This window comes from Heliangelus exortis, chromosome 17 (genome assembly GCF_036169615.1).
Source record: "Heliangelus exortis chromosome 17, bHelExo1.hap1, whole genome shotgun sequence".
Classification (NCBI taxonomy): Eukaryota; Metazoa; Chordata; class Aves; order Apodiformes; family Trochilidae; genus Heliangelus; species Heliangelus exortis.
In genome coordinates, this window is record NC_092438.1 from 15,035,099 (window position 1) to 15,061,996 (window position 26,898).

At 56.2% G+C, this 26,898-nt stretch overlaps 2 protein-coding genes across 6 annotated transcripts; one reads left to right on the plus strand and one right to left on the minus strand.

The window, feature by feature from the left end:
- Positions 1 to 9: 9 nt before the first annotated feature.
- On the plus strand, positions 10 to 16,457 carry CDIP1 (cell death inducing p53 target 1). 2 transcript variants are annotated; one of them, XM_071761265.1, is made up of 6 exons: positions 10 to 129; positions 12,827 to 12,910; positions 13,586 to 13,684; positions 13,797 to 13,943; positions 14,228 to 14,492; positions 15,366 to 16,457. In XM_071761265.1, the coding sequence occupies exons 3-6, from the start codon at positions 13,600 to 13,602 to the stop codon at positions 15,475 to 15,477; spliced, it is 609 nt and encodes a 202-aa protein (XP_071617366.1). In that variant the 5' UTR covers positions 10 to 129; positions 12,827 to 12,910; positions 13,586 to 13,599; the 3' UTR covers positions 15,478 to 16,457. The 2 variants fall into 2 exon arrangements, with proteins under 2 accessions (XP_071617366.1, XP_071617367.1); XM_071761266.1 differs by having other exon boundaries at positions 14,231 to 14,492.
- A 1-nt stretch (position 16,458) lies between these two features.
- HMOX2 (heme oxygenase 2) lies at positions 16,459 to 24,535 on the minus strand. Of its 4 annotated transcripts, none has more exons than XM_071761263.1 (6): positions 21,482 to 21,599; positions 19,976 to 20,093; positions 18,688 to 19,179; positions 17,656 to 17,776; positions 17,413 to 17,579; positions 16,459 to 16,704 (listed from the first exon to the last, which is right to left on the minus strand). In XM_071761263.1, the coding sequence occupies exons 1-5, from the start codon at positions 21,562 to 21,564 to the stop codon at positions 17,455 to 17,457; spliced, it is 939 nt and encodes a 312-aa protein (XP_071617364.1). In that variant the 5' UTR covers positions 21,565 to 21,599; the 3' UTR covers positions 16,459 to 16,704; positions 17,413 to 17,454. The 4 variants fall into 4 exon arrangements, with proteins under 4 accessions (XP_071617364.1, XP_071617363.1, XP_071617365.1 ...); XM_071761262.1 differs by having other exon boundaries at positions 17,413 to 17,582; XM_071761264.1 differs by lacking the exon at positions 16,459 to 16,704 and adding an exon at positions 24,474 to 24,535 and having other exon boundaries at positions 16,876 to 17,579; positions 21,482 to 21,593.
- Between the last annotated feature and the right edge of the window lie 2,363 nt (positions 24,536 to 26,898).

Genomic DNA, 26,898 nt, shown 5'->3' on the forward strand with positions numbered 1-26,898 from the left:
GGAAGCAGCCCCCGACCCCCCGGCAGGGGCAGCGCGGCCCTGGCCCGCCCCGCCGCGGTACCGCCCGCCCCGGTTCGCCCCGCCCCGCAGCCGGCAGGTGCCGGAGCCGCCGCCGAGAGCCCGCAGCCGGTAGGTGCTTCCCCCCCGACCGGGGCGGGGGTCGGGGGTCGGGAACAGGGCCCGGGTGGGAGCGGCGGGGAGGGACGGGAGAAGGGAAGGAAGGGAAGGGGAGGGAAGGAAAGGGAAGGGAGGGGAGGGGAGGCCCAGCGGGGCCTGTGCCCCCCAGCCCCGGGCGGGCCGCGGCGGCCTCCGGGCAGCGGGGTTGGCGGGGGGCGTGCGGACACCGAGCAGCGGGGGTGAAGCGCAGCCCCGGCACCGCTGGTACCAACGGAAGGGATGGGAATCAGCGGCCGGTTCGGGCTCTGGGGGAGGATTCGGCTGCTCCGGGCTCTGCGCTCCGGCGGGGCCGCAGCCCTTGCTGGAGGCCGCGCGTCCCGGGGAGCGGGGCAGAGGACGGAGCGACGGAGCTGGGGACCGGGGACGCAGCCCGGGGACCCCCGGTTGGGCTTCAGCGCTGCCCGTAGGTGCCCTAGATTGACTCGGGGTGGTACTAAAGCCGTGCAGAGCTTCGTGTGCGTACGCGGAGCAGCGCAGGGCAGGGTCGGGGTGCGCTGGAACAGCGGGCAGAGGGTGAAATTGAATCGGCTGGGAAGCGAGGCCAGGGAAGGGAAGGGGAGGGAAGGGACCTGCCCCAGAAAGGAGAGAGCTCCGGCCCAGGCGGTGCCAGCTTGCGGAGAGGAGCTGCCAGCAGGGCACAGCGAACATGATCCGCAGCCTGAGATGTCCCCGGGAGAGGAGGGAGCCGGGCCGGGGCATCGTGTGTGTGTGATTCCAGTCATCCCTGCTCGGGAGAGAGGAGCCTGGGAATGCCTGCTCAGAGCTGAGGAACGATGAGCCCGCTTTAAAGAGCCAAAGGAAACGCAAATGTTTTGGCCATCAAGAAGGGAAATGAGGATGATGATGATGGGGATGAATCTGTCCATCCGTACACGGGCAGTGAGATCCCTGGGGATGAGGAGAGCTGGTCCAGCTAGTGGGGAGGGCAGCACCCTGACAGATACCCACAGAAAATGCAGAGGGAGCCTGGGAGGCCTTCAGGCATTAGAGTGGTGAGATCTTGGTCCTGCCTCCCGTGGGGACTGGAGAGGGAAAGGGAAGGAGGTGTTCGGTTGCTGTATGAAAAGCACAGTGGGTTGGCTGTGCTGCTAAATGGAGGGATGGGGCTTGGGACCCTGCGAAGGTATCAAGGGCATGCAGGAGAGCAGGATCAGGCAGACTGTGATGGACACTGCCAGGCTGGCATCCTCTGGGTTGTCTGCAGCAGTCACGGCCAAGGTTAAACTTCTCCCAGTGGCTGCAAGTGCAGGTTTGTGTCCCTGGCACCAGGCATTGCTGGGAAAGTTGTTCAGAGATGGTCTCCTTGTGCCAGTGAGAAATGGTGAGGGACTGGTGGCTGTCACATCCCAGGCTGAGCCTCAAATACCAGGCACAATGATTTCAAGTGGAAATGTTTTAAATTATGACTGCAGTGAGTTTGGGCTGTGCTTCAGACTTGCTGAGGAACACTTTGTGAATATGCAGGGTGCCCTCCTGTTTGTTCCCTCTCGAGGCACGTGCTTGGAATGGGGCTTTCATTTCAGCTGGGGCCCTTCTGCCTTCCAGAGTGTGTGACTGGAGCAGGCAGGAGGGGGAACTACAGTGAGTGCTATGTAGGGTAATATATAACCATAGAATGTCTGTCAGTCATTTTGGGAGCTAAACAAACTCGTGTCAGTGTGGAAAGTGCAGGCTGAAAACTTCCCTTTCCTAAAGGCTCCTCTGTCAAAACGTTGTATCTGTGTCTGTGAGCTCCAGGAAATCCCTGGAAGCATTTACCTGCTCTGTCCTCCTCCTGTTATGATGCAAGGAAGGGATTCCTGCTGGGAGGCAGGGAGACAACACTTCAGGAAATGGACAAGACTGTGTAGGGGTGTTGTGTGAGCACAGATGGGGTTGAGGCTGTAGCAAGGGCAGGGTGACAGAGAAATGTCCCCAGATGTCCCCTGGGTGATGGGAAGGGGAACAAACACCCTCAGTGCCCCCCAGCTGCTGTGGGGGCTGCATCTGCTCAGAGAGGTGCTGAGATGGGCAAGTTCACGGGCTGAGAGCCAAGAGATCCTGCCACTGGTGTGACTGGGACTGCTACCAGGGAGGGAGCTTCTCTCTCAGAACCCGAGCCCTGCCCAGGAAGGGGGAACACTGCTGAGTTTCTTGCTGTGTTCCCTCAACAGGTCCTGCACCTGGAATTCGGTTCCTCCTGTTCCTGTTGTGCCCAGAGCTCCCTCTCAGCTGGGGACAGAGGGAAGGTGTCTCCCCAGCACCCTGTGGTGGTTTCTGAGCATGTTCTCAGAGCTCCCTCATCAGCCACGCTCCCTGTGCACGGGCACTGTGTGTGGCTGCTTTCCTTAAAAGTGAAACACGAGTGGGAGATGTGTTCTGGGAGCACTCCTGCAGCTGAAGGGCATTTGGCCAGGCAAGAACCTGCCCACAGCACCCACCCTGTGCAGACTTCAGGGGCTTGGGGTCCTTGGCACAGTGGTGTCATCTTCAGAAGTGTTCCCATTGTGTGTTGCTCACAAACAACACAAGAGAAGGGTTGAAAATCACTTTATTATGTAAAAGGCTCTTCCCCCCCTGCTTCAGATGCGAGTTTAGCAGATAAATACTTGTATTTAAAGGATATGATTGATGCAGAAATATTCCAGCATGGGGATGGGTGGTTTTAGAAGGAGATACACAGGCTGCTGGTGTCTGCTCATGAGCTCATCTCCAAGATGAGTTTTTTGCTTATGTGTGAAGAGAAGTATGAAATTAGAAGTTCTGCATCTGGCTGTGGTACCTTTGTGAAGCTCTGCATTTGAATTCTTAAAATTGCCTTCATCAGGAGAGAATATCCTAGTTTTCAAGAAGTTTTTAAAACTTTTTAATCACGTTTTTTTTCAGTCTGCAGCAGGGCTGTGCATCACTTTGGGTATTACCATGGCTCTGTCTGTGTGCTGAACGTTCCCTCAGCACTGGGAGGGTTCCTCTGGGTGCAGACACACATTTACCCAGCTTTGCACCAAGCCCAGGAGGAGACTGATGACAGGGAGCAAACAGTATTTGCATAATATGGGGATTAAAATAATAACAAAGGCAACAAATAGACCTTTGAGCTTCTAGACAAGTGTTGCAACTCCTCATCAAACTGGGAGGAGGGAGTGTTCTCCCAGGCTGAGCTGTGCAAAGCTGCTTCGTGGCTCCCAGCTCCAGGGAGGCCCTGCTTTAGTGCAGCTGTCTTTGATCTGAACTCTCATTGCAGGCCTGATTTCAGGTGAGAAAATACAAGAAAGAGCCCCAAAAGATGGCAGTGTAATCAGCATGTCAGGAAGTGTGAAGAACAGCTGTGTTTGGCTTTGTGCCTCTTGATGAGACCTGAGACCACCAGAAAATGGAGAAGCTGGGGCTTTCCCTGCTAATTAAGTGATAATTTCTCTGTTACCTGGTGTGATTTGTAAGGTTAAAAACAGTTATATTTCCTTTACCTCTTTTGTAGGTCAGAAAATGGAATAATATGCAGTTCTCCTACAGGTTAAGATAATTTAATCCCTCCCTCCATCCCATCCATCCCATCCTTGGTACCTGCACACCCCATGCTCTGGCAGCTTTCACTTTGATTTTCCTGTTGCATTGTGTGCTCGGAGAGGAAAAGAATTCCCAAAAATTCGAACCAGGGGCAAAGCCTCTTGGCTCTGGGACTCTTCCCTTGAGTTCTCCTCTGGGAGGCAGAGCCAAGGCTGGGTCTGCATGCAAAGACCTCGTGTTGTAGCTGTCCCAGTAAGTCCCAGTGCTGGGAGGAGGCTGGGTCTGCTGGGTCCATCCCCCTGCCCTGCCCGCGGGACCTGTGCAGGCTCCAGGAGAGGCTCTTCCAGTGCTTTCTGTGGACCAGAACCCCCTCTGAGGCTGGGAGAGTTTTGTGGGTGTAGAGGGGAAGAGCAGAGAGGTTCTGTGCTGGAGCTGGGCTGTGTGTGCAGACTCCCCCTGCACTGTGTTTGTGAGCTCTGGGCTCCCCAGGGGGTGTTTGCTGCTTGGATCATCCCAAAGGAAACCCCAGTTTGTGGCATTTGGCATCTGAATCTTTTGCTGGGAACAGAGCTGGTGGGTGAGGACATGGGAGCTGCTGGAGGGGGGCAGCAGGCATGGACACCCCGTGCTTCCCCCTTTGCAGCTTTAATCTGACAGAATTAACCTCACACTGCAAGATAAAATGAATTGGAGTTTTGTTTTTTTTTTTCCCCAAGCACAGTTGTTTGATTGCAAAGTTCCAGCCTCCTCCCTGTTTGTGAGGGCTGGCTGAGGAACTGAATTAAATTGTATAAAACTGTATTAAAACCCATCCCTCATGGCTCAGAAATCCCTTGTCCTGCCTCTCACAACCCCACATCTGGAGAGCAGGTATAATCTTTTAGATTATGGGGGAGGGAATAAGATTACTGTCCCGGGGAGAATTATTGTAAAATTGATTTCATTTAGGTCAGGGAACAGAGATTGGCAGATGGGGGAGGCTTGAGCAGAACTGAACTGGGGGCAAGAGAGGCAGCTCTGGGGCTGCTGCAAGATGGGGACATTTCTTCTGCTCAGGTCTTTGTGGAGAGCCCTAAGAAGCCTCTGCAGGTCGGGCTTTACCTCCTGCCCTTCAGCATGGGGCAGGGAAACACCTCCCACCCTCTGCTGGGAGCATCCCTGAGAAGGACTGCACTGTTCCTTGAGAAAGCACCCATCCAGCCTGCAAATCCTTGGGATGCTGGTGCTGAGCAGTCTGTGTCCAACTTTACCTGATCCAGGCAGAGCTGAATTTGCCCCCCAGCAGCAGCAGAAGGGTCCTGGCAGTGCCCTGTGTGCAGAGCTCTTAAAAATAAAGATTGGCCATTACCTGCTGGGTTGGCTTGTTCGTATCTCCAGGAGCCAGAAGAGCTGCTCTCCAGGTTTTCTCTCCTTCCCTTTTGGGTTGTTTTGTTGTGTGTTTGGTTTTGTGTGTGTGTGTTTTGTTGTGGTTTTTTTTTTTTCTTTTTGAAGTGGCCTTGACTCAGCTCTTCCCTGCTGCTCTCTCAGTTTCCTGGTGTCTGAATAAGCTGTTCCTGAGACACTGGTTCCTGACAGAAAGGAACAAGGGGTGTTGTGTTGTTCTCTTGGTGGTTTTTTGTTTGTTTGTTTTTTATTTTTGTTTGGTTGTTGTTCTCTCTTCTTCTCTCTTCTTCTCTCTTCTTCTCTCTTCTTCTCTCTTCTTCTCTCTTCTTCTCTCTTCTTCTCTCTTCTTCTCTCTTCTTCTCTCTTCTTTTCTCCTCTTTTCTCCTCTTTTCTCCTCTTTTCTCCTCTTTTCTCCTCTTTTCTCCTCTTTTCTCCTCTTTTCTCCTCTTTTCTCCTCTTTTCTCCTCTTTCCTCCTCTTTCCTCCTCTTTCCTCCTCTTTCCTCCTCTTTCCTCCTCTTTCCTCCTCTTTCCTCCTCTTTCCTCCTCTTTCCTCCTCTTTCCTCCTCTTTCCTCCTCTTTCCTCCTCTTTCCTCCTCTTTCCTCCTCTTTCCTCCTCTTTCCTCCTCTTTCCTCCTCTTTCCTCCTCTTTCCTCCTCTTTCCTCCTCTTTCCTCCTCTTTCCTCCTCTTTCCTCCTCTTTCCTCCTCTTTCCTCCTCTTTCCTCCTCTTTCCTCCTCTCTTCTCCTCTTTCCTCCTCTCTTCTTTTCTTTTCTCCTCTTTCCTCCTCCTTCTCTCTTCTTTTCTTTTCTCTTCTTTTCTCCTCTTTCCTCCTCCTTCTCTCTTCTCCTCTCTTTCATCCTCCTTCTCTCTTCTCCTCTCTTCTCCTCTCTTCTCCTCTCTTCTCCTCTCTTCTCCTCTCTTCTCCTCTCTTCTCCTCTCTTCTCCTCTCCTCTCCTCTCCTCTCCTCTCCTCTCCTCTCCTCTCCTCTCCTCTCCTCTCCTCTCCTCTCCTCTCCTCTCCTCTCCTCTCCTCTCCTCTCCTCTCCTCTCCTCTCCTCTCCTCTCCTCTCCTCTCCTCTCCTCTCCTCTCCTCTCCTCTCCTCTCCTCTCCTCTCCTCTCCTCTCCTCTCCTCTCCTCTCCTCTCCTCTCCTCTCCTCTCCTCTCCTCTCCTCTCCTCTCCTCTCCTCTCCTCTCCTCTCCTCTCCTCTCTTCTCCTCTCTTCTTCTCTCTTCTTTTCTTCTCTCTTCTTTTCTTCTCTCTTCTTTTCTCTTATTTTTTTCTTTCTTCTCTTCTCTGGCCTGTTTTAATGCTCTGCTTCCTTTGGATTTTTTCCTTGTTCCTGAGTTACTGAATCACCCTAAAATGTTGGATTCCATCTGGGCCATGTCCTTACCCTCTCAGACATAATCCAGGCTGTGACCCTTGCACTGCTCCAGCTTTTCCAGCAGCAGCAGCAGGTGATGGGGACACTCTTAAGAGCACAGAGGGCTCTCCTGGTACATGTTTGTCTATTGTAATGCTTTTAAACCTCTTTTTTAGCCCCCGGAGTTCCCCGTGACAGTGCTTGGCCCCCCAGTGCTGCCCTTTGGGAGGGACAGAGCCAGGTGACGGTCACACCTTGTGCCTGTGCCATGCAGGTTACTGGTGACTCTCACTGCAGAGCTGAGACTGTTTCAGGAAGGGGAAAATATTAATTGGAACTTAAAAACAATGGAAAAATAAAAGCTTTCTGATCACTTCCTTAATTATCCCCCTCCCCTGGATGGCAGAGGCTGGAGAGCAGAAGGATGCTCTCTCTCTGGACTGCTTTGTGGTGCACTTAAAGAGCTTCTTAACCCAGAGAAAGGGTTTTTGAGTTTCTCCTGAAGTTTGTTCCTCTGTAGTGGAGCTGGGAAAGTCACCTTCCAGAGGCAGGGAGTGCTATGGGAGCTGCTGCTGCTCGGGCTGTGGGGAAGCAACGTGGTGTCTGATATTTGCAGCAAAGCAAATAATCTTTGCTGCTTTTTAGTCCTACAACGAGCACAGCTCATTGTGTCAAGACACAGTTGTATGGAAGGGGAAAGTGGCCTGAGCCTTGAAAACACAGTTGGCTGTTTAAAAAAAAAAAAAAAAAAACAACAAACCAAACAGAGGCACTCTGTGTTTTTTCCAAGTCTCTGGTTACCAAGAGAAGTTTCTTGGACAAAAGTACTAGAGGACTAAAAGCACAAGGGTAGTGTCCTGTAGCACCCTCCACGTTTTTGGATTTGCTGTATTGCTGTTAAGCCAACCAGGATAAAAGCTTTTCTGTGCGAGGAGGCTTTGAGAACATTCACTGCCAGATTAAATTGGCCTTTCTGAGAATAAATGAGTTGTTGTGATGTGGGCAGCCCTGCTCACTGCAGCTGTAAAATCTGCTCATGCCAGAACCCACAGCAGGTAAATTATGGATGTGAGAGCTGGGTTTGGGGTAGTGCTGGTAATTTGAGATGAGGTTTCTGGCTGGTGATGAATGGAAATCAGTCTGTTGAACATTATTGATTGTCTCTCCAATCAATGCTGAGCAGCAGGGCACCCTCTTAGCAGCCCCTGGGCTTCAGGGCATCACCATGTCAGGAGGAATCCACAGGCTAAGGGCAGTGCTCTGCCTGTGCTGTGCTACCCCCCCTGCCTGGGATGCTCCTGGGGGTCCCCATCCCCTGGTGAGCGGAGGAAGGGGAGCACTGGAGCCTCGTGTTGGGGAGCAGGAGAGCAGCTGGAGCTGTGGGTGCCCCAGGGGTGTCCTGCAGGGCTCCCCCCAAGCCTCTGCTCTGCCCAGCACTGGCCACACGCTGGGTGTTGGGCACCCCAACTGGTTCTGTCCTCTGTGAACTGGGACGGTGCTGTCTGGCTCTGAGCAGCCCATCTGAGCTGGGCTGGGGAGGGCAGGAGGGGTCTCAGCCCTTACACACACTGCTGCTTTACTGCTTGGCAAAAAGAGCAAGAGGTGGCCTTAAATAAAATGGAGTGACACGGAGCACTTCTCACCAGTCCTCAGAAAACAGCAGAAGGTGACCCTGTACCTGTGAAATCTGAGCATCAGCAGCTTCTCTGGTGCCAGGGCTGAGCTCTGCGAGAGGACAGAAAGTGCCAGTGGTGTTAGAACAGGAGCTGGTCCTGTGGCAGGAACACAGCAGTGCTGGGACATGTGTGTCCCTCACTGGGGAGGAAAATGGATGTGGAATCACCACCAGTGTCTTCAAAAATTGTTTCAGTGCGTTGCAAAATCTGCAAGGGAATTCTGAGCAGGCTCTTGGGCTCTGATTAATTCTGAAACAAAATGCAGCCACATCACCACAAAAGTGCTGATCCTTTATGGCTCTAATTTCCTCCTCCTTTGGAGCTCACTGACTTATTTAATGGAATAACCCATCTAATCAGTTTGATTCAGAGACACTGGGGCTGTATTGTTTGACTTTCTCTCCAAAAATTGTGTAGACTGAAGAGTAATGAGAAACTGGGGTGCATAAAGGAATAAAATATTTTTAGTAGAGTTTTGGAAAGGAGATCTGTAAAATCTAGAGTTGTGCTCTGAGAGGCAGAGAGCAATCATTGTGTATTCATCTGCTCTGTGCAAGAGAGGAGCCACAAAGTGACAGCAGGGGATCCCTTTTTGTCAGGTCACTGAAGAGCAGAACTTTGCTGTCTGGGGCTCTGCAGAGGTGTCAGTGGTGTTGGAGGCTCTAGGATATGGGGTTTGTGTTACTAACACTATTAATGGGATGTCAGATGGATGATGTAAGGCAGGACTTACCCTCTCTGGGAAAACTGAAGTCTCTGCCCAGGACTCTGGGGCTGCTGCTGTCACTGGTGCCTTCCCAGGGATGTTACCAAGAGTTGGCTTGGACTGGTTGGGAACTTGGGTGGAAGTCTCAGGGAAAACCTCTCTGATTGCCCAGAGATTTGGCTCCCAGCACCCTCCTTTTCTCATCCAGGTCTCTCTGGGGCAGATTGCTGAGGTGCAGAGGAGCTCAGGTTTGTCTTTAATGGTTCTGTTAAGCTGCAGTTTTGCATCCAAGAGAACACTGGGGGTGTTGTGCTCTCTCTTCTCTCATGAAGCCGTGTCCCTAGGTCAGGTCTGCACAGAAAGCAGCTCCTGGCTGCAGGAAGCTCCCTGTCCATGGAGCTGTTTGTCCTTTGGGAGCTGGGCTCAGCTGCCCTGATGGTCCAGAGTGCTCTGAGCACCACACCTGAGCCTTCCCCAGAGCCCTGAATGTGGGGCTCAGTTCTGAGGTGTGGGGTGATGCTCTCTGCTCGCTGGCAGCTCAGGGGCTGCCTCTCAGTCCCCATGGGTGTCACCATCAGCTGCTGAGCCCTGCAGACTCAGGGTGCTCCCTGCACCTGAGTGCTGCTGATGGGACCCTGTGGCAGGGAGCAAAGAGCTGCCCCAGTCCATTCTTGTCTTTTTGGACTGTTTTTCTTTAAATGTTCAGGTTAAGCAGGCCCTGGCAGTGCTGTTCCTGCAGCCTCAGTGTGGAGAGCCAAGGAGCACTTGGTCAGCCCATCTGGAAGCAGAGAGCACTGGAGAGAATCCCAGAGGCAGCAGCAGCTCCTCCCACACGTAACCCTTTGTGGGTGCTGAGGATAAACCACCCTTCTCCTAAGCAGGGGGTTTTGTGTCCAGTTTTCCTGATGTCCATGCAGAGGAGCTGCATGGAGCAGTGATTTGCATCCCTGTCTGAGGACAGCTGAGCTCAGGCAGTGCTGTGGAGGGGGTCTGAGGGTGCTTTGGATTTTAATGCTCAGAGAAATCTTGCTTTGGGCACAGCACCTGCTGCCAGCAGGGATCCCGGGTGACAGTGGCACACAGACATCTCCAAGGTCCCAAGGTAAAGGCCTGCACCGGGGATGTTTCTCCAGAAAATACAGATATTGTGGAGCAGAGTGAGGAGTTTGGCTGCCTGGCTGGTGAGCAGCCCTCCCTGCTAAAGGGCAGCTCCTGTCCTGCTTTGCCAGCAGAGCTCTCCATCCCTGCAGGGAAGGAAGTGCCTGATCCTCCTGCAAGCAGCAGCTTTCTGCAGCTGAAATCTGACTGCAAAAGTGTGGGAGAACCCAAGCTGTGGTTCTGCCCACAGCCCGGCTGCTGGAGGCTTGGGGAATCACAGGGAAGGATCCGACCTTCCCTTTAGTCCTGAACTTGGGGTTCCCTCTGCACTGGGCTTGAGAGCTCTGGCTGCCTTGCCCAGGGCCAGGATGGGCTGAGGAGGTGCTGCTGGGGTTAACAGTGGGAAAAGGAGGGGATGGATGGAGCCTGGGCAAGGATTGCCAGGGCATCCTCTTTCTGAAGGAGGCTGCAACACTGCTGGCTGTTTATTCCTTCCCTCCTGGCTCCAGGGAGACTCTTTGTGCAGCCTGGAGGCAGCAAATGCGGGTGGAGAGGCAAGGCTGAGGGGGAAGTTTGGCTCCCTCACAAGGAAAACATCTTTTTTTTTTCTTTTTTAATTTCTTTCCGCATAAAACCCAGGCAGAAGTAACCACCGGTACAGGTTTTCCATCAGGGATTTTTGCTCTCTTCCCTTTCAAGGTAAGAGCTGTCTGCTCTGGGGCACAGGGGGGGCACAGAGGGAGCACTCAGCCCAGCAGGTCCAGCCTCAGCCTGGTCTCACCCTGGGTTTTTTTTTCTGTGAGGCAGCACCTTGGGGCACACACAGCTGCTGCCTGGGCAGGATGGGGTTAATGGACCAAATCTTTGGGTCTCCAGGCAGCACAGGAATTATCTGTGACTGTCCCCTTGGTGGTGTTCCCTGTTATATTGTGCATTGGTCAGGTCAGGTAGGACCTGTTCTGGTGGCTTGGTGTTCCCTGGTCCCAGCACACAGAGCTCTGGTGGCTGGGGGTTACACCCTGCTCTGGGGGTCTGGGTCCTCTGTCCATCCTTTTCCTGGTAACTGACTTCTCTGAGTCTTAGGATCTTGCAGAGGGTCCTTGCTCCCAAAGGACCTGCACTAGAAATTGGTGACTCCATCAGATCTTGAATATAAGCCTGGTAAACTGGGTCAAAATTATTTGTAAAGCTTTTATTCCCCCCCTAGGTGTTCAGCTGGTCTGTAAGTGGTGTTATTCCAGTAAGCCCTGGTGTGGATGTGATTTCTGCAGCTTTTAGGAACATTTCTTCCCATCTGAGGGTCACTTCTGTCTAAGTCTTGGGCCCCCTGCTCCCCATGGAGCTCTCTGCCTGAAATGGGCTGGAGTGGTTCTGTGCTTCTCACAGCAAGATGAGAAAAAGCACAGGAGAAACAGTTTCTAAGAGGCTTAGAAGCAGCAGGTTGTCTTTGTCTCCCAGGAAGGGCACACAACCAGCACCTCACTTTTTATGGATTTCTGTTAATGAGCAGAATATTGCCTTAGGGGTGGCTGAGTCTGCCAAGTCAGAGCAGAGCAGCTCTGTACCCCTCCAGCATCACCCTCCTGGATGCCTTTCCCTGGATGGATTCATTGCTCCTGAGCCCAGGGCTGCTGCTCCATCAGAGTGGTGTTTCTGGAGCATTTGGGTGACATTGCCTCTTGGTCTCCTCCTCTCCTGAATTTTCTCTCCAGTGGCTTTGCCAGCCCAGGGAGTGTTGTTGAAAGCTGTGATGTTCTGGGATGGCAGCAGCTGAGTGGTGATGGGAGCAGATCTGTCACACAGGAACAGCTCAGCTGGCCCGGGAGCACAGGGAAAGCTCTCTGGCAGGATGGTATCCCCAGGACTCAGGGGAACCTTGGTCAGGCACAGGGTCAGTCAGGTCTGAGGCTCCTGGGTGCATAGGGTGGGTCAGTTGGCTACTATCAGAAGAAAAAAAAAACAAAAATCCTCCTTTTCTTTACATCCCCAGTGAAGCTAAAAAGAGTACAGCCCAGTTTGTAGCTTTGTAGGTCACTGCAGGAGAAGGAGGGCTCTGGGTGCCTCTCCCTGCCCCTGCTGTGCCCCATCCAGCTCTGCTCCCTCTGCCTCGTAGGGAGGAAACTGGAGAGGAAACCAGGAGGAAGGAGACCCCCAACCATTCCCACATTGCCCTTTGAAGCTGGGTGTCTGCAGTCTGTCACTTCAGAATTCCAACAAGGAATATTAGTCAGGAAATGTGGCCATCCTGGGGAGGACCTGTGCTGGTCCAGGCTTTGCTCAGGTTCTGGATCAGCATCCTGCTCTCAGGACGGGGTAATGGTGCTGCTCCAAAGCCTGGTGACCTGATTACATTTCCTGCCACCTTACAGGAGGCTGCTCGGGGGCTGTGGAAAACCAGGAGAGGAAAAAAGCAAAGGTGAGCAGGTGGGGGGCTCAGTGCAGGCAGGGCTGGGCAGTGCCTGCTGCCCACCAGGTTTGTGCCATGCTGGGGAGGTGGCTGTGCCCCACCAGCACCTGGCATTGGTACCGGGGCCACAGGGACCCTCACAGCCTCTCCTGCCCCAGCAGTGTCCCCAGCAGTGTCCCCAGCAGGATGGTGCCCAGGGCCCTGCACAAGCACCCCCGGGGCTGAGCTGAGCAGGAGGTTTGTGCCTCACCAGCTCTCCCCCAGGCAGTGACAGCAATGTCACCGTGTCCCAGGGGAGCCTTCCCAAGCACTGAGTCAGCAGCTTCCCATTTGTGTCACATCCCACCAGGTACAATGGTGCCAGTGACACGGGGAAACTGAGTCCCTTGGTGTCACTGCACTTCCCTGGTGCTCAGAGGGGTGTGGGGGGGATTTTCCACCTGCCAAGGAGAGGAGGGCTCAGCTCAGAGCTGCTTGGCAGCACTGCCCCCTCTCCATCACTCAGTCTCTTGCTCTCTCCTCTCACCCAGGTCCAGTGGGATAACCCAGCTCCCAGACTGTGCAGGGCAGCTCTGCCAAGGCCTCTGAGCTCCTTGCTGCAAGGAAGAGGACAGGTAAAGTTTACCCCAGCTAAAATGATGCCTCCAGCTGTTAAAGGTGGTCCCACCCTAATTCACTTGGTGAGAAGCTGGAGAGCCCTGGGCTGTGGGGCTGCAGCCTCCCCCTCCCTTTGTGCTCAGGGTGTCCTGCCTGTCCCCTGCAGGGTGTGGAGCTGCTGGCTGGAGCTGGGGGCAAGGCAGGGGCAGCTCTTCTCCATCTGTGGTGCCATAAGGCTGCAGCTTCCAGGAATTCTTTGTTGTGAGGGTGCTGAGCCCCTGGCCCAGGTTTCCCAGAGAAGCTGTGGCTGCCCCATCCCTGGCAGTGTCTCAGCCCAGGTTGGATGGGGCTTGGAGCAACCTGAGCTGTGAGAGGTGTCCCTGACCATGGCAGGGGGTTGGGACTGGGTGAGCTCTAAGGTCCCTTCCAACCCAAACCCATGGGGTTCCATGATTTGTGCTTCCATCCCAGTGTTGCCCCAGCACAGAGCTGCTGTGCACAGATGTTCCTGGGAAAGCCCTGCAGAGCCAGAGGGAACATTCCCACCTCAGATTCACTGCCTGGGTCAAAGCCTGTCCATCTTCAGGGCCATGGCCATGGCACCTGCCCCCCTGCCACCTCCTTCCCCAGGGATTGCCTGTGTGCAGCCCAAGGCTGGGCTCTGACTTTTCTAAAAGCTTCTGTCCTTGCAGGGCTGCCCTGAGCCATGTCCAACGACCCTCCTCCCCCCTACCCAGGAGGCCCCTCAGCACCTCTGATAGAGGAGAAGCACGGCCCCCCCCCTGCAGCAGGTACTGGGGGAGGGAGGGGGGATCCCAGCTGTTCCAGGGGTTGGGGTGACTTTGCTGAGCCCCCTTCGGCCCTGTCACCTCCCCCCTGCCTGCTGACTCTCTTCCCTTTCAGATGGCGTTGCCCCTGTCGTGGGACAGCCCCAGGGGGTTCCCATCCCCCCTCCGGAATTTGGGCCCCCCCCCTACGAGCCCCCCTCCCAGCCAGGGTTCGTGCCCCCCCACATGCCCACAGATGGCTCTGGGCCCTACGTGCCACCTGGTGAGTACCACGAGGGGCTGCAGGAAGCAGGAGGGGGGGACAAGGACCCCACACACCCCCCGGGCAGAAGTCTCCTGGTGCCCTGGGCAGTGTGTGTGGGGAGAATCAGGGGGGGTTCAGTGAGACTGCTTGGGGTGGGATGGGGGGTACAGAGCCTGCGGGGGGGTTGGCTCCATGTCCTGCCCGAGGTGGTGGGGGGACAGGAGGGCAGAGCCCCCCCAGCAAGGGTCTGAGCTCTCCTGCTGCACACAGTGATGTTCACCTCTGCAACTCCCTCCTCCCAGCAGGTTATTACCCACCCCCGGGCCCCCACCCCCACATGGGCTTCTACCCTGCTCCTGGTCACTACCCCTCTCCCGGTGGCCACACGGCGACAGTGCTGGTCCCATCGGGGACGGCCACCACGGTGACAGTGCTGCAGGGAGAGATCTTCCAGGGAGCCCCCGTGCAGACCGTGTGTCCCCACTGCCAGCAAGCCATCACCACCAAGATCTCCTACGAGATCGGGCTCATGAGCTTCCTGCTTGGCTTCTTCTGCTGCTTCGTGGGGTAGGTGCTGCACTCAGAGCCCCACAGTGGGGGTGGGTGCTCAGCTCTGCTCCTGCTGCCCCCAGTGCCCTTGGCCAAGCACCTGGGCATGGAGGGGCTGCTGGGGCAGCAGGCAGGTTCCTGGGGTGATAGGGGCTGGAGAGCTGTCAGGAAGCCAGGGGAAAGAGGGTGCAACTGCTGAAGGGCCACTTTGGGGTTTGCCCTTAGTGCAGGAGCCACCCACCCATCCCTAGCCCCAGAACCCTGTGGCTGAGTGCCACAGCCTGTCCTTGTGTCCCAGGGCAGAGCTGAGTGCCACAGCCTGTCCTTGTGTCCCAGGGCAGAGCTGAGTGCCACAGCCTGTCCTTGTGGCCCAGGGCAGAGCTGAGTGCCACAGCCTGTCCTTGTGGCCCAGGGCTGGCAGCAGGAGGGGCAGTGGGAGGGGATGGGTTTCCTGCCCCAGGGGCACAGAGATCAGGCCCGGTCACCTGCATGTGTCCCACTGGGCCACCCCTGCCCTCCACAAGGTGCCCAGGTACTTACTGATGATGTTCTTACCCCTACAGCAGCACCCAAGGGCCAGGGGGGTTGGTGCTGCCCTGAAGAGTGATGGGGAGGTGGGGGGCATGGCTGTGCTCAAGGCAGTGCTCAAGGCCAGGTTGGATGGGGCTTGAAGAAACCTGGTGTGGTAGGAGGTGTCTGCCCATGCTGGGGAGGATGCCTGGATGATATCTGAGGTCCCTCCCAAGCTAATCCAGGCTGGGATGAGTCTTTGGTGGCCCCCAGGGACACAGATACCTTTCTCCCCCACGCTCCAGAGCAAAGTCCCCAACTTCTGTCTGTCCTCCCCACCCCGTGCCCAGCTCACAGCCCTCTGCCTCACCCTCTGCCCAGGTGTGATCTCTGCTGCTGCCTCATCCCCTGCCTCTTCGATGACTTCAAGGACGTGACACACACGTGTCCCAACTGCAAGGCTTACATCTACACCTACAAGCGCATGTGCTAACAGCCCCGGGACCACCGCCCGACCCTCTCCCCCTGCCCTCCCTCTGCTCCGCACCAACCCCTTGGCTTCCCCCGGCCCCTTCCCTCTGGATCCCATCCCGATCCCTCCTGCTCCCGCTTCCCGTGCTCCCGTCCTGCCTGTGAGCGGCTGGGTTGGCGAGGGGGGCAGAGGGGGAGCCCGGGGGCTGTGCGGGGGCTGTGCCCTGCAGCAGGCAGGATTGGAGGGGGGGAACCATCCCTCTGCTCCCCCCGGTGCTCCAGAGCCCGGCCCCGGGGGAGGAGCTGCTGGAGGAGCCCCCTCCCCACACCTCCCAGGGCAGGGGGGTCCGGGCAGGGGGGGCAGCGCTGTTTTAGGGGGGCTCCCGAGGGCCCTGGCAGAGGTGAGAGGTCCCAGGCTGTTTCCCAAGGAGGGGCGGGCAGCCCCCCCGTTGGAGGCTCCTGCCGGGGCCAGCCCTCGCGTCCCGCTCCGCAGCTCCGTCCCGAGCTCCTCCTGCCCCCCCGGTACCGCACACCGCACCCGGCATGGCCCAGCCCTGCCCTGCCCGCCCCGGCGCTGCACGGGAGGAGTTTGTTCGCAGCTCTGGAGCAGATCCCCAACTCCCCAAACCCCCAGCTCTGTGGGCAAACACCCCCCAGCTCCCCCTGCACCCCCCCAGCTGCACCCTCGGGGGTCCCGCCCTGCATAGGGGGATGTGTGGTATTTTTTGCTCATTTGCTATGGGGCAGAAGGAAGGGGAGGAGCAGGCAGGGCAGGAGCTGCCAGCAGCTCGAACAGATGAGGAGAAGAACCCTGGAGGCGTTTTCAGCCTCTCCGTGGCTGCTCCTCCCGCCCCCAGCCCCGGGGTGTGCAGCCCCCCGCCCGAGGCTGGGGGGGTCTCTGGGGACACAGCTCTGCAAACACAGCCCACTGCTGCTGTTTGCTGTGAGGTGGAACTGTGGCACTAGTCAGTGTTTTAATGTAAATAAATAACAGACCCTCAACTCCAGCTACATCTTTTCTTCTCCCCTGCTCCACGCTCGCAGCAGATCCACCCCCCCCGGAGCTGGGGATGAGGAGGGAGGGCAAGGGGGGCACAGCAGTGCCAAGCAGAGATGAAGAGCTGCAGTTTGCCTCCCCCGGGCAAGGGCAGCAGAGCCCATGGCAGGAATTTACCTGCCCCTCCTTGAGCTGCAGGTGGAGCTTCCCCAGCTGCCCCTCAGACAGCTCCTCTTGTGCCCAAGAACTCAGCTGAAAAGGAGAGAGGTGCCCCAGGAGTCAGAAGGAGAGAAGTACAACAGCATGGGAGTCTGTACCCACTCCCTTGTTCCCCCCTTCACCTCCTCCCCAGCCTTCTGCACCCCCACACCTCAAGGCACAGTTCACCCATTCTCCCAGGATTGTGTTTCAGCTTTTCCCAGCTCCAGCATTGCAACTCTTTAATCCAGGCAAGGCTTCAAGAAATAAAAACAGACCAACCAACCCCCCACTCCACTGCTGCACAATACACATTTGTCACCTTCATACCCCCACCCACTCAGTCCTGTCCCCAGACCCAGGGACATTCCTCCAACACCAGACTTGGTCCCCAGGACACTGCACCTCTGAGCAAAGGGACCCAGAGCACGACCAAACCACCCGTGCCTGGGGGCAGGAAACCCAGTGAAGGCTGATGACACATTCTGATTGCAGCCCAGGGCAAGAGATTCCCTCCAGCCCCTGGGAGGGAGATGAGAAGCCAAGCACATGAAGCCAGGACAGGACAGACACCTCTAGCCTTAAAAGCTGCCCAGGTGGGGCAGGGCAGTGCTGCAGTGGATCCTCACCCCAGCTCAGTCCCGTGCACCAGGCAGCTCAGGACATGACATTACAGTGCTTGCATCACCAGTGTGCAAAGTGTCTTGGACAGTCCTGCAGGATTCCTGCTCCTTTTCTTACTCCAGCCTGCAGCCAACTCACCAGCAGCAGCAAGGGAACAGTCTGAAGGGCAGGGTGTGCCTGTCACAAGAGGTACCAGGCTGCAGCTCCTGCCACCACAGCCATGCAGGACACCAGGATCAGCTGCACCAGGGGCTGCTTTGCCAGGGCCACTGCAGTGTGATAGGGACAGCCAGGTCCTGCCTTGCCTGCTGGGACACAGAAAGCAGTGTCAGGGCAGGGAGCCACTTACCTGTGGCAGCTCTGTGGTGGCCCAGGACATACCCAGTTTGTCTGCATAGTAAGGGCATTTCCGAATGTCCCCTTTTCCATCGTGGACTGGAAAGCCTCCCTCTTGGGCCTCTTCTGTCAGTGACTTCCCAATCTTGTCCAGCTCATCAAAGACCTGGGAGTGGTGACAGGGAGTGCATGGAGCAGGCAGAGCCAGGCAGCTTCCACCCAGGCCCCAAAAAAAACCACCCAGAGAACAGGCAAGAGCCCCTCCTGCCCTCCCTGTCCCCAAGGAGCACCCAGCAGGCAGAGCTGTGGTGACATGTGCCACATGCTATCGGCTCCCAGAGGACACAGCCCATGCCAGGAGCACCAGGTCAGAGCCAGGAGCAGGACAGACAGTGTCTCCCTGCCATTGGAGATGCCCCCTGTCTCTCCTGCTGCAGACCCTCCCCTGGGATCTCTGCTCCTGTGCATGGCCAGGGGTTCCTGTAAGGATACTTGACAAAGGAACCAACCACATCCCACCATACTCCTGAGCAGTTTAAACCACACCAGGCTACAACAGGCACGGATTAAAGCCACCATCCAGCAGCTACCACTGTGCTCATTCCCCTGGGGCAGGGGGCAGCTCAGTCAGGTCTCATGAAGGGGAAGTACTATGGGAAGGAACAAGAGGCTACAGACATTTTTGGCTGTTGGACAACATGTCAGACAGGAGATGAATTGTAACCAGTGTGGTGCAATGTGCTCAAACCAGCTGAGGCTGTCTCAGAGTGAGAGCTCTGCTCCCTCCACTCCTTTGGAGCCACAAAGCCCACAGGAATCTTGTGGTGAAGTCATCTTAATTTTGCCCTAATCAAAGGCTTGGCTGTTTTCTTGGGAGTACGGGTGAAATTCCCAGCCAGCACCAGCTGTGTCTCCAGAAGCCAGCAGAAGAGCTCATCCCAGGAGAATCCCACCTCCCCCCAAGAAGAAGGGGCCCCAGAGTGGCCTCAGACCCAGCCCAGTGCCTGGATGAGCAGTCTGACCCAGCTAACCAGACCCAAAAGCAGCAGCAGCAGTGACACACAAGGGCTGGAGTACCTGCATGTTGAACCTGAAGGCTCGGTTGGCCTCCTCCACGATCCTTTCCTTGGTGTTCTTGTCCAAATCCAGAGCATTCATCCTGGCTCTGTAGAGCTGCTTAAACTGCTGTGCATTGGAAATGTTCTCAAACATGTAGAATTGGATCCCTTCTTCAGTACTGGGCAACTTCAAGGCCCTCTGGGCTACCTTCTTCAGCACTTGGCCACCCGAGAGGTCCCCCATGTAGCGTGTGTAAGCATGAGCCACTAGGAGCTCTGGCTCGTGCTGTCCCACGTGATGGATTCTGTCCACGTAGTGCTGAGTGGCCTCTGAACACTGGATCTTCTCTTTCCAGTCTTCTCCATAGAAATACCTCAGGTCTCTGGCCAGGGCTTCTCTGCGGTGCAGCTCCAGGGGGAAATAGAGAGGAGCAAACACTGGGTTGTCCTTGTTCCGATCCATCTCCTCCTCCAGAGCAGAGTAGGTGAAGTGCAGGGCCACTGTGGCCAGCTGCAGGGAGAGCAGAGAAAGCATGAGGAGGTGTTCATGAGAGGAGCACATTGCTCCTTGTGACCAGAACCCCCGACCAGGGGGGGGACAAACCAGGAGGGAACCCCCAGGCTTGACACAAAACCAGCCTGGAGAACCCACACCCAGCATGGACCACGTGAAGGATCAGAGGCTCTTCTTTACCTTCTTTCATCACAACATCTACACAGCACCAGAGAGTTTAATTTTGCCAGCTGCATGCTCTGGGCCTCCTCTTACCTTGAAAGCAAGGCACAGGGACAAATTTCATCCAAAAGGTACAACTAGCACCAGCAGCCTTGTGCTGTAGGAAACTATGGTATATGCCAAGACCTTTGGGATCAGACCCTGCTCACATGGTCTGATCACACCATCTCTTTATTTAGAAGAGGCAGAAATCCTAACTGAGGCCTCTGGAAAAAAGCCCAGTCTGAAAGAGGGTGGAATAAGCACTGTAATCTCACCAGGATTCCACTCCTGAACAGTTTCTGGCATCAGCATCTGTGCTGCAGCCACATCTGCCTTGGGTGGCCAGAAGTACTTCCATCTGATCAGACCCGTGCTGGGGAAGCAAGTTCCTCACCCTGCTGGGTGCCCCCTGTGGGACACACCAGGCAGAAGCCCCAGACAAGGGCTCTCCCATAGCTCTGATGATGCCACCCAGACACTGACTTGTCCCCATGCCCTGCACAGAGCTGCAAGGCTCTGTCTCCAAGGCTGCAGCAGCCCCCAGCTGTGCCAAAGAGCAGCTCTGCCACGGGAGCAGAGGAGCACCCACCTTGAAGAGCTCCTTCTTGATCCGTCCCTTCAGGAAGTCTTTGACAAACTGAGTGTTCTCTGCTTGGTCGTGGGATTCCTTGGTGCCCTCCTTCAGCAGCTCTGAGAGGTCTGTGGGGCTGCAGGGAGAGAGGAGAGCTCTGGTCACCCCCTCCCACACACTGGGTGGAGTTGGTTCCTGCTCTGTTTGGAGGGATCCCTCCATTCCCCACCACCTCAGGCCCAGTGTGGAGAAGGTACAAGGAGGGATCCCTGAAGGCAGCACCACCAGGAGGAAGCAGCAGGGTGGAAGCAGTCAGGAGCTCCTTCCTCTGCTGTGGATGTCCCTGTGCCAACCAGAGCTGCCAGTTTGGGAGGGCTGGAGATCACCAGGGTGCTGAAGCAATTGCCAAGGATCCCAACAGTACTACAGAAAGGCCTGGAGCCTGTGAGGAGCAAGTGCTGGAGCAGGCTCAAGGGCACGGGGTCCTCAGGGGTATTCTCCTTTTGCACACTGGAAAAGGGCTCAGGAAAATGGCAAACACAGGCAGGAACTCAGCTTTTCTGACTTGGGGATCAAGTGCAAGGGGATGACATGAGAGCCAAATGGCTGAACAGGGCAGAAACATCCTTCAGAAGTTAATTTATCCTGAGACACCTTGGCTTTGCAGGTTTCCACAAGCTGCCTGTCTAAAAAAATACTATTTTAGGTTACAGCCACTGGACTTGCCTGGAGCTCAGCACAGTGTTATCAACACGTAGACTCACTCAGAACTGTGCCAGAGCACACCTTGCAGTTTTGATGACTGGCTTGCTGCAGATAGCAGGGTCCTGTCAGCTGCAAGGACAGACTTTGAACACTCCAGAGCCACTGAATGCCTGAACATTGCAGCCAGCAGGCAGACAAGGCCTGGAGGTGCCAGGAGAGCCAGGCAGTACTAACTTCTGGGGGAACTGAGCCTGGCAAGTTGAAGAGAAGCCAATCAGCCCATCCAGGTGCTTTGGGAAGCACCCTCATCACCCTCCTATTTTCTAAGTCTGAAGCTTTGGCTACTGGAGCATGCATGTGAATTTTATTGTTTAACTGACCTCCAGGATGAGATCCTTGCCTAGACCAGTGGGTGTTTTAAAGGCAGCAGCAGCTCACTGGAGCAAAGTTCACCCCTAGTGTCATCTTTCAAAACAAGAAGCTGTTATCACAGGAGGCTGCCCAGCAAGCCGTGGAAAACTGGCTCACCTTGGTCAGGAAGGCACAAACACAAGTGCTAAATGGCCAAAGCATTTCTGAAATGCAAGATAGCAGAGACAAAAAATAACTGCTTGATGTCAGCCTTAGCCAGCTTGCAGCTTTCATCCCTTCCAGCAGGGTTTGACTCAGCAGATTTTAGTGCACACATATTTGCTTCAGCACCTACTGGAGTCCCTCACTCCTTTTTCAGATGAGAAGAAAAATCACTCCTTTACCTGGAAGGTCATCCCCCTCCTCTCCCAAGAGAATGTCTGTGCCACCCAGTGAGACAGAACCCACCTGGCACTGTCATCTTCTGCTTCCTCGTAGCGCAGGATTTCCCCTTCCTCTGCCCCCTCGGGTCCCTCCATGGCTGATGGCATTGCTGCTGCTCAGGCTGGGAGGAGACAACCTGCAAGGCAGAATCAGAGGGAGAGGATCAGGGGAAGCTGCCTCAGCAAGGGGAGGGATCTGAAACACTGAGCAGTCTGAGCTGCTGAGCCAGGCAGGTGGTGAGGAGCAGCCCCTGCCCACCAGGCACTCGCTCCTCCAAAACCTCCACATCAGCTGCATTCACACAACATCACCCTCAGAGCAGCCTGAAACACAGCACAGCCTGCACTGGGCTCCCCACTCCAGAATGGCTGCTGGGGGAAGGTACCCAGGGACCTCAGCACCAGCACTGAAGGGTGAGCCTGTCCCCTTCACTGGGTACCAGCACCTCATCCCAAAGAGATCCCGAGCGAAGCACCTGGGAAGGGGAGCACCCTCCTTCAGGCAGCTGGAAGGACAGAACACTTTGTTTCCCCTGGAAGAAAACTGCAGTGAATTACAGCAGTTAACCTCTGAAATCAGGCAGCACACAGGGGAAACAGAAGCCTTCCCTGCCACCAAGTATACGAAGAGAAACTTCCAAAGCAGGGGTGGATTCCACTGCTCTGCCTTTCCTGAGCTCCATGAAGAGCCAAAGCAGCTGCTCTCAGCTGGGTGAGCTACAGACAGCTCCTGCTCCCACTCACCCACTCCTCTCCTTCCAGGGTTTACTTCAAGCCCCACAACTAACTGGGTTCTCCCTCCTCTTTTACAAAAGGAAGAGCACATCTCAGAGGCAGCAGGATGCACAAGATCCACCCAGAAGCAGGAGCAAGACACCTGGCTCACAGCATCCACACAGCCCTGCTCACCCAGCCAGGAACCCAGCCAGGAACCCAGCCACCTCATTTATAAAATGGACCCATAATCAGCTTTGTGCTCCACCACCCCAGGGGCTGCCTTGCCAGACAAGCAAGGACCTCAGCTGCTGCCTGGCTCCTCAGGAGGCACTCACTGGAGAGCCACCCCCTGCTCTTCCTCCTCACCCAGTCCCCTGGGGGGGCTGCACCCCCATCAGCACAGGGCCAGCACCAGCACATCAGCTGCTGGCTCCCAGCTCACCCCACTTATAAATTACCCTCTGATTCCTCATCCCCAAGTTTCTGAGCCATTTCCCAGCCACTCTGCTGCCCCTCCACGCTCAGCAGCTCTGAGCACCCATCCCTGGGTGCAGCTGAGCAAGCACCCAGCCTGCAGGACACGTCCCCAGGGGGAAGGGGCAGCTCCCAGCAGCAGGGAATGCCCACCGTGGGGAAGGGAAACCAAAGCAAAAACTTAACCCTGCTGGAGCTCAGCAAGGAGCCTCTTGTGGGCCTGGGGGGAGCATCCTGCTTGCCCCAGAGCACAGCCACCTCCTGCCAGCACAGGAACACAGGTTCTGAGGAACCCTGGCCTCCTGCTCAGCTTCCTTCAGGCCAGACACCGCTGAAGAAATGCAGATTCCAAAATTAAACCAGACAAACTGGTTCTGATGTATCTTATCCTTCCAGAAAGCTGGAATCCTGGCAGCAGGGTGTGCTGCCAGCTCTGCAACAGCCACCCCTATGGAGCACCAGCACTGCTCACCCCTTGGAAGGGGCAGGGTGCTGAACCCAGCCCAAGGGAACACACCAGATCCCAGAAACTGGTGGTTAACAGCAGCAGTTTGAGGCTCCCAAAGGCCAGATGTACAACATGGAATCATCCCTGTACCAGAACCCCTGACACCTGACCCAGGAGAGCACACACACTCTTGTGTCATCACCTGAGAGGTCTCAGCAGCCTTCAGCCCAGCCTCTTACTGGTGCTGTTGAAGCCCAACTGGTCAGAGCAGAGACTTGGTGCTTCAGTAGCAGTGCTTGCTGCAGGCAGAAGGATCCAGCATGCCAAGTCATTAAAGGATTTGTGTCTCCCATGGGTTTTTTTTGTAGAGGTTGAGTCTGAACGTGTTCATCTGTAGAGCAATAGGCAGGGACAGCTCCAGCCCCTCCAGCCCAGCCAAACATGGCAGCTTACTCCATCCCAGGTCAGTTTAAAGCTTCACCTGGACACGGCCTGAATTTAGGCAATAATTCAACAAAAAAAGACACTTCTAACATCGCCCATAAAACGCTGATTCTGCCCCCAGAGCTGCAACCCAGCACCTGACACTGAGCAGGGAGGAAAACTCCTGGTGAGCTCCCAGATCTAGCCCGGGCCCACGCGTGGGTGAGTGGCAGCAGCTGGGAAGAGGAGAGCAGCACCAGGGGCAGGACAGGCAGGGTTAGATCTGGGGGGAGGAAGAGCACAGGCAGACAGACAGACAGACAGACACGAACACATCAAGCAGCCTTTGCTCTGGGGCTGGCCAGCACCAGCTGTGCCCAGGACAGTGACAGGGACAGTGTCAGTGCCAGTGCCAGGCACTCCCACTGATGTGTGCAACGTACACAAGTGCTGGGCACAGCACAAATAGCACATTTGTTTCACGCAGCAAGAGAAAAGAACGACAGCAAGAGGCCTTTGCTCTCCAAGCCCTTCCCAGAGCTCAGCTGGGTCAGGAAGAGCCCAGTGCCCTCTAAATCCCCGGGAAAACCCAGGAGCTGGGGCAGGAATGGCTCCCGGGGAACCAGGCGGCTGTCCCGGCAGTTCCCTCCCGCTCAGCTCCCAGGGGAGCCGGAGGAGCAGATCAGGGAGGCCCGGACGATCGCGGGCCCGGCCCGGAGCCTGAGCTCCTCCGGGGGCTCGCAGAAGGCTTCAGGCGCGTTGATGACCTGACCGCACCGCACCGCACCGCACCGTCCCGTCCGTCCTTCCGCCCCGGGGGACAGCCCGGGCCTCCCCGCGGCAGATCCAAGGCCCCGGCCCGGCCTCCCCAGAACGCGGAGGGCAAACGCAGATGGACGCAGCCCGGAGGGGTTTCCGTGCCGAGCGTTTCCCCGCCGCGGGGTACCGGGCCCACCTGCTCCAGGGGCGCGGAGGCCCGGACCGCGGGAGCTGCCGGGCAGCCCGGCCTCCTCCTCCCCTCCGTGGCGGGCGGAGCAGAGAACACGGCGGGGAGAAATCCTGCAGGGGGAGGGAATCCTGCAGGGGGGGAGCTCCGAGGGTCTCGGCCCGGTACCGGCCCGACCGAGCGGCGCCGGTGCCGCTGCCCCGTTGCCATGGAAACGCGCCCCGCGCACTCACCGCCGCTCCGCCGCCCCGCGCCGCCAGACAAAGGCCCTGCCCGGCCACCCGCTATTTATAGATGAGGACGATACAGGGCGGCCAATCAGGAGCCGCGGAGGGGCAGGCGCCGCCGCCGATTGGTGGAGGCGGCCGTGACGACAGCACCGACACCCGGGCCCCGGGCCCGCAACCTCCCCCGCGCGCTGCCCCGTTCCGGGGATTTTGGTCAAAAATCAGCCCCGAAATCCCCAATGTCCGCACCTGGAGGGGCTCACAGAGTGCCCCCTGGAACCGTCTGCTGGCCCTGGCCCTCACCCTCCCGGGAACCTCCCCCACAGCGCCACCAACAATCGGGCTGCGGGTTTGCTTTAGACCCGAACCCTCAGGCACTCGTCCCCTCAGTCGCTTTCCCCAATTTCCCACAGTTTGGGCTCCGAAATTCCAAACTTCTGGACCTGGCTCCCAAAGGCAAAGAGCAACCATTTAAAACTCCTGCTGGCCTTCCCTCTCCCACGGAACCCCGTGGATCCCTACCCGCGGCCCTGTGCCCTCCTCCCGCCCTGCTGAGGCCGCGCAGGCAGCGGGAGGCACGGGGGAGCCGTGGGAGCTGCAGCTCCTCGGGCTTTATTGGGGTTCCCAGCAGTAACCCCACAGCACCACTGCTCCCCTCGGCTCCCGAAAGAAAGAAGTGGCAGGGAGGGGATGCAGGAGGTTTTGTTTTGCCAGCAACACAGGCCCTAAGCTGGTCTGGTTGGTTCCCTCCAAAACGTGTGTGGGGAGAAAAGGCCAAGTGCTGACCTTCCTCCAGGATAAAGCACCCAGAACACTCCAGCCTTTTGAAATTGTTTCTTTCTCTCTCCCAAGAGTTTCCCTTCCCCTTGCTGCATCACATGCTCTTCCCCAAACCTCCGATTCGTCTCCTTGCACCGACTGCCCCTGCTTCCATCTCTCCTGTTCAGGCCTAAACAAGAAATCCCTTCCACCCTCTGCAAGGGGGTCGATCAAAGAGCAAAGGGAACGGGACACCGGGCCTTTCCCTGAGCCAGGGCACCAGCCCTCCCTGCTCCTGGGGCTCCCCATCCCTGTGGACCTGGCGGTGCCAGAGCAGTGTGGATCTCCAGAGGAGGCTCTTCCTGCACTGGGAGCACTGGAAGGGCCACTGGCCCGTGTGGAAGTGGCGGTGCTGGATGAGGCGGGAGCTGACGGTGAAGCTCTTCCCGCACTCAGAGCACTCGTACGGCTTCTCCCCGGTGTGGACCCTCCGGTGCTTCAGCAGCTCAGAGCTCCGTCCAAAGCTCTTCCCGCACTCCCCGCACTCACACCCACTCGAGAAGTGCCCCAGAAGCACTTCTGGGCACTGCTGTGGTGAGAAACCTGCTTTCTTCTCACAGGTAGGACTGGTATGTAGACATCTGCTCCATGCCACTTCAGAACAAACCTACTGAGACTGTTTTTCAGGCAGGAACAGTGGCAATACACAACCAGAGGTGGTGGTAGCTGCAAAGGAGCATCCATAATCAGCCCCAAGGGTCATTTGTTGGGCACAGCCAACTTGGTAGCAGTTTTCTAAAGCTCACTCAGCTCCCACCGTGCATCTGGGTAAGCTCTGAGCAATGCCATGGACATATCTGCTCCTTTCTTTATCTTATACAAATAAACACCTAATCCCTTAGCTGGAAAATGTTTGGTTTTCCCGCAAGCCTTGGAAGATATATCAAAATATTTTTGATAGCTGCTACTACGCAGTTGGAAACAAAAATATAGTAACAAAGTATTTTCCAAGACAAATGAGCTTGCATTAGGAAGGTAAGAAAACCCAGCAGTGGATACAAACCCAAGTGTTTGGCAACACATCATCGGCAGATGGCAACACCAGCGCTAGCCTGGCGGTGCTTAGGGATAAGCAGAATGAATAATTGCTCTCAGATAACTTGCAGTGGATGTCAGAAATGTCCTCTTGGTCTTGAAGGCTGCAGAAGATTTTAAATCCTTTTCTGATCATTTGAGACAAGTTTTAGAATTGTAAGAGACATTTCCTTTTGTCAACTTCAGCAGGAGGAAAGGCTCTGCAAAGGGCTTTCTCCAAGCCCTGACAGCAGAAATGGGGTATTTAAAATGATGTTTCTGCATTAGGCAAAGACTGCCCAGTGCTGAGGTTTAAGGATGGTGAAGACAGGAAGATGGAGACACTTTCAGTGTCTAAAATTCAGATTTTCTTC

Coding starts and splice junctions, on each gene's coding strand:
- CDIP1 (XM_071761265.1), top strand. CDS start 13,600: ATGTCCAACGACCCTCCTCCCCCCTACCCAGGAGGCCCCTCAGCACCT. Junction 13,944..14,227: donor TGGGCCCTACGTGCCACCTG/GTGAGTACCACG, acceptor CCCTCCTCCCAG/CAGGTTATTACCCACCCCCG. Junction 14,493..15,365: donor TTCTTCTGCTGCTTCGTGGG/GTAGGTGCTGCA, acceptor CCCTCTGCCCAG/GTGTGATCTCTGCTGCTGCC.
- HMOX2 (XM_071761262.1), bottom strand. CDS start 21,564: ATGCCATCAGCCATGGAGGGACCCGAGGGGGCAGAGGAAGGGGAAATC. Junction 20,094..21,481: donor GCAGAAGATGACAGTGCCAG/GTGGGTTCTGTC, acceptor CTCTCCCTGCAG/CCCCACAGACCTCTCAGAGC. Junction 19,180..19,975: donor TCAAGAAGGAGCTCTTCAAG/GTGGGTGCTCCT, acceptor CTCTCCCTGCAG/CTGGCCACAGTGGCCCTGCA.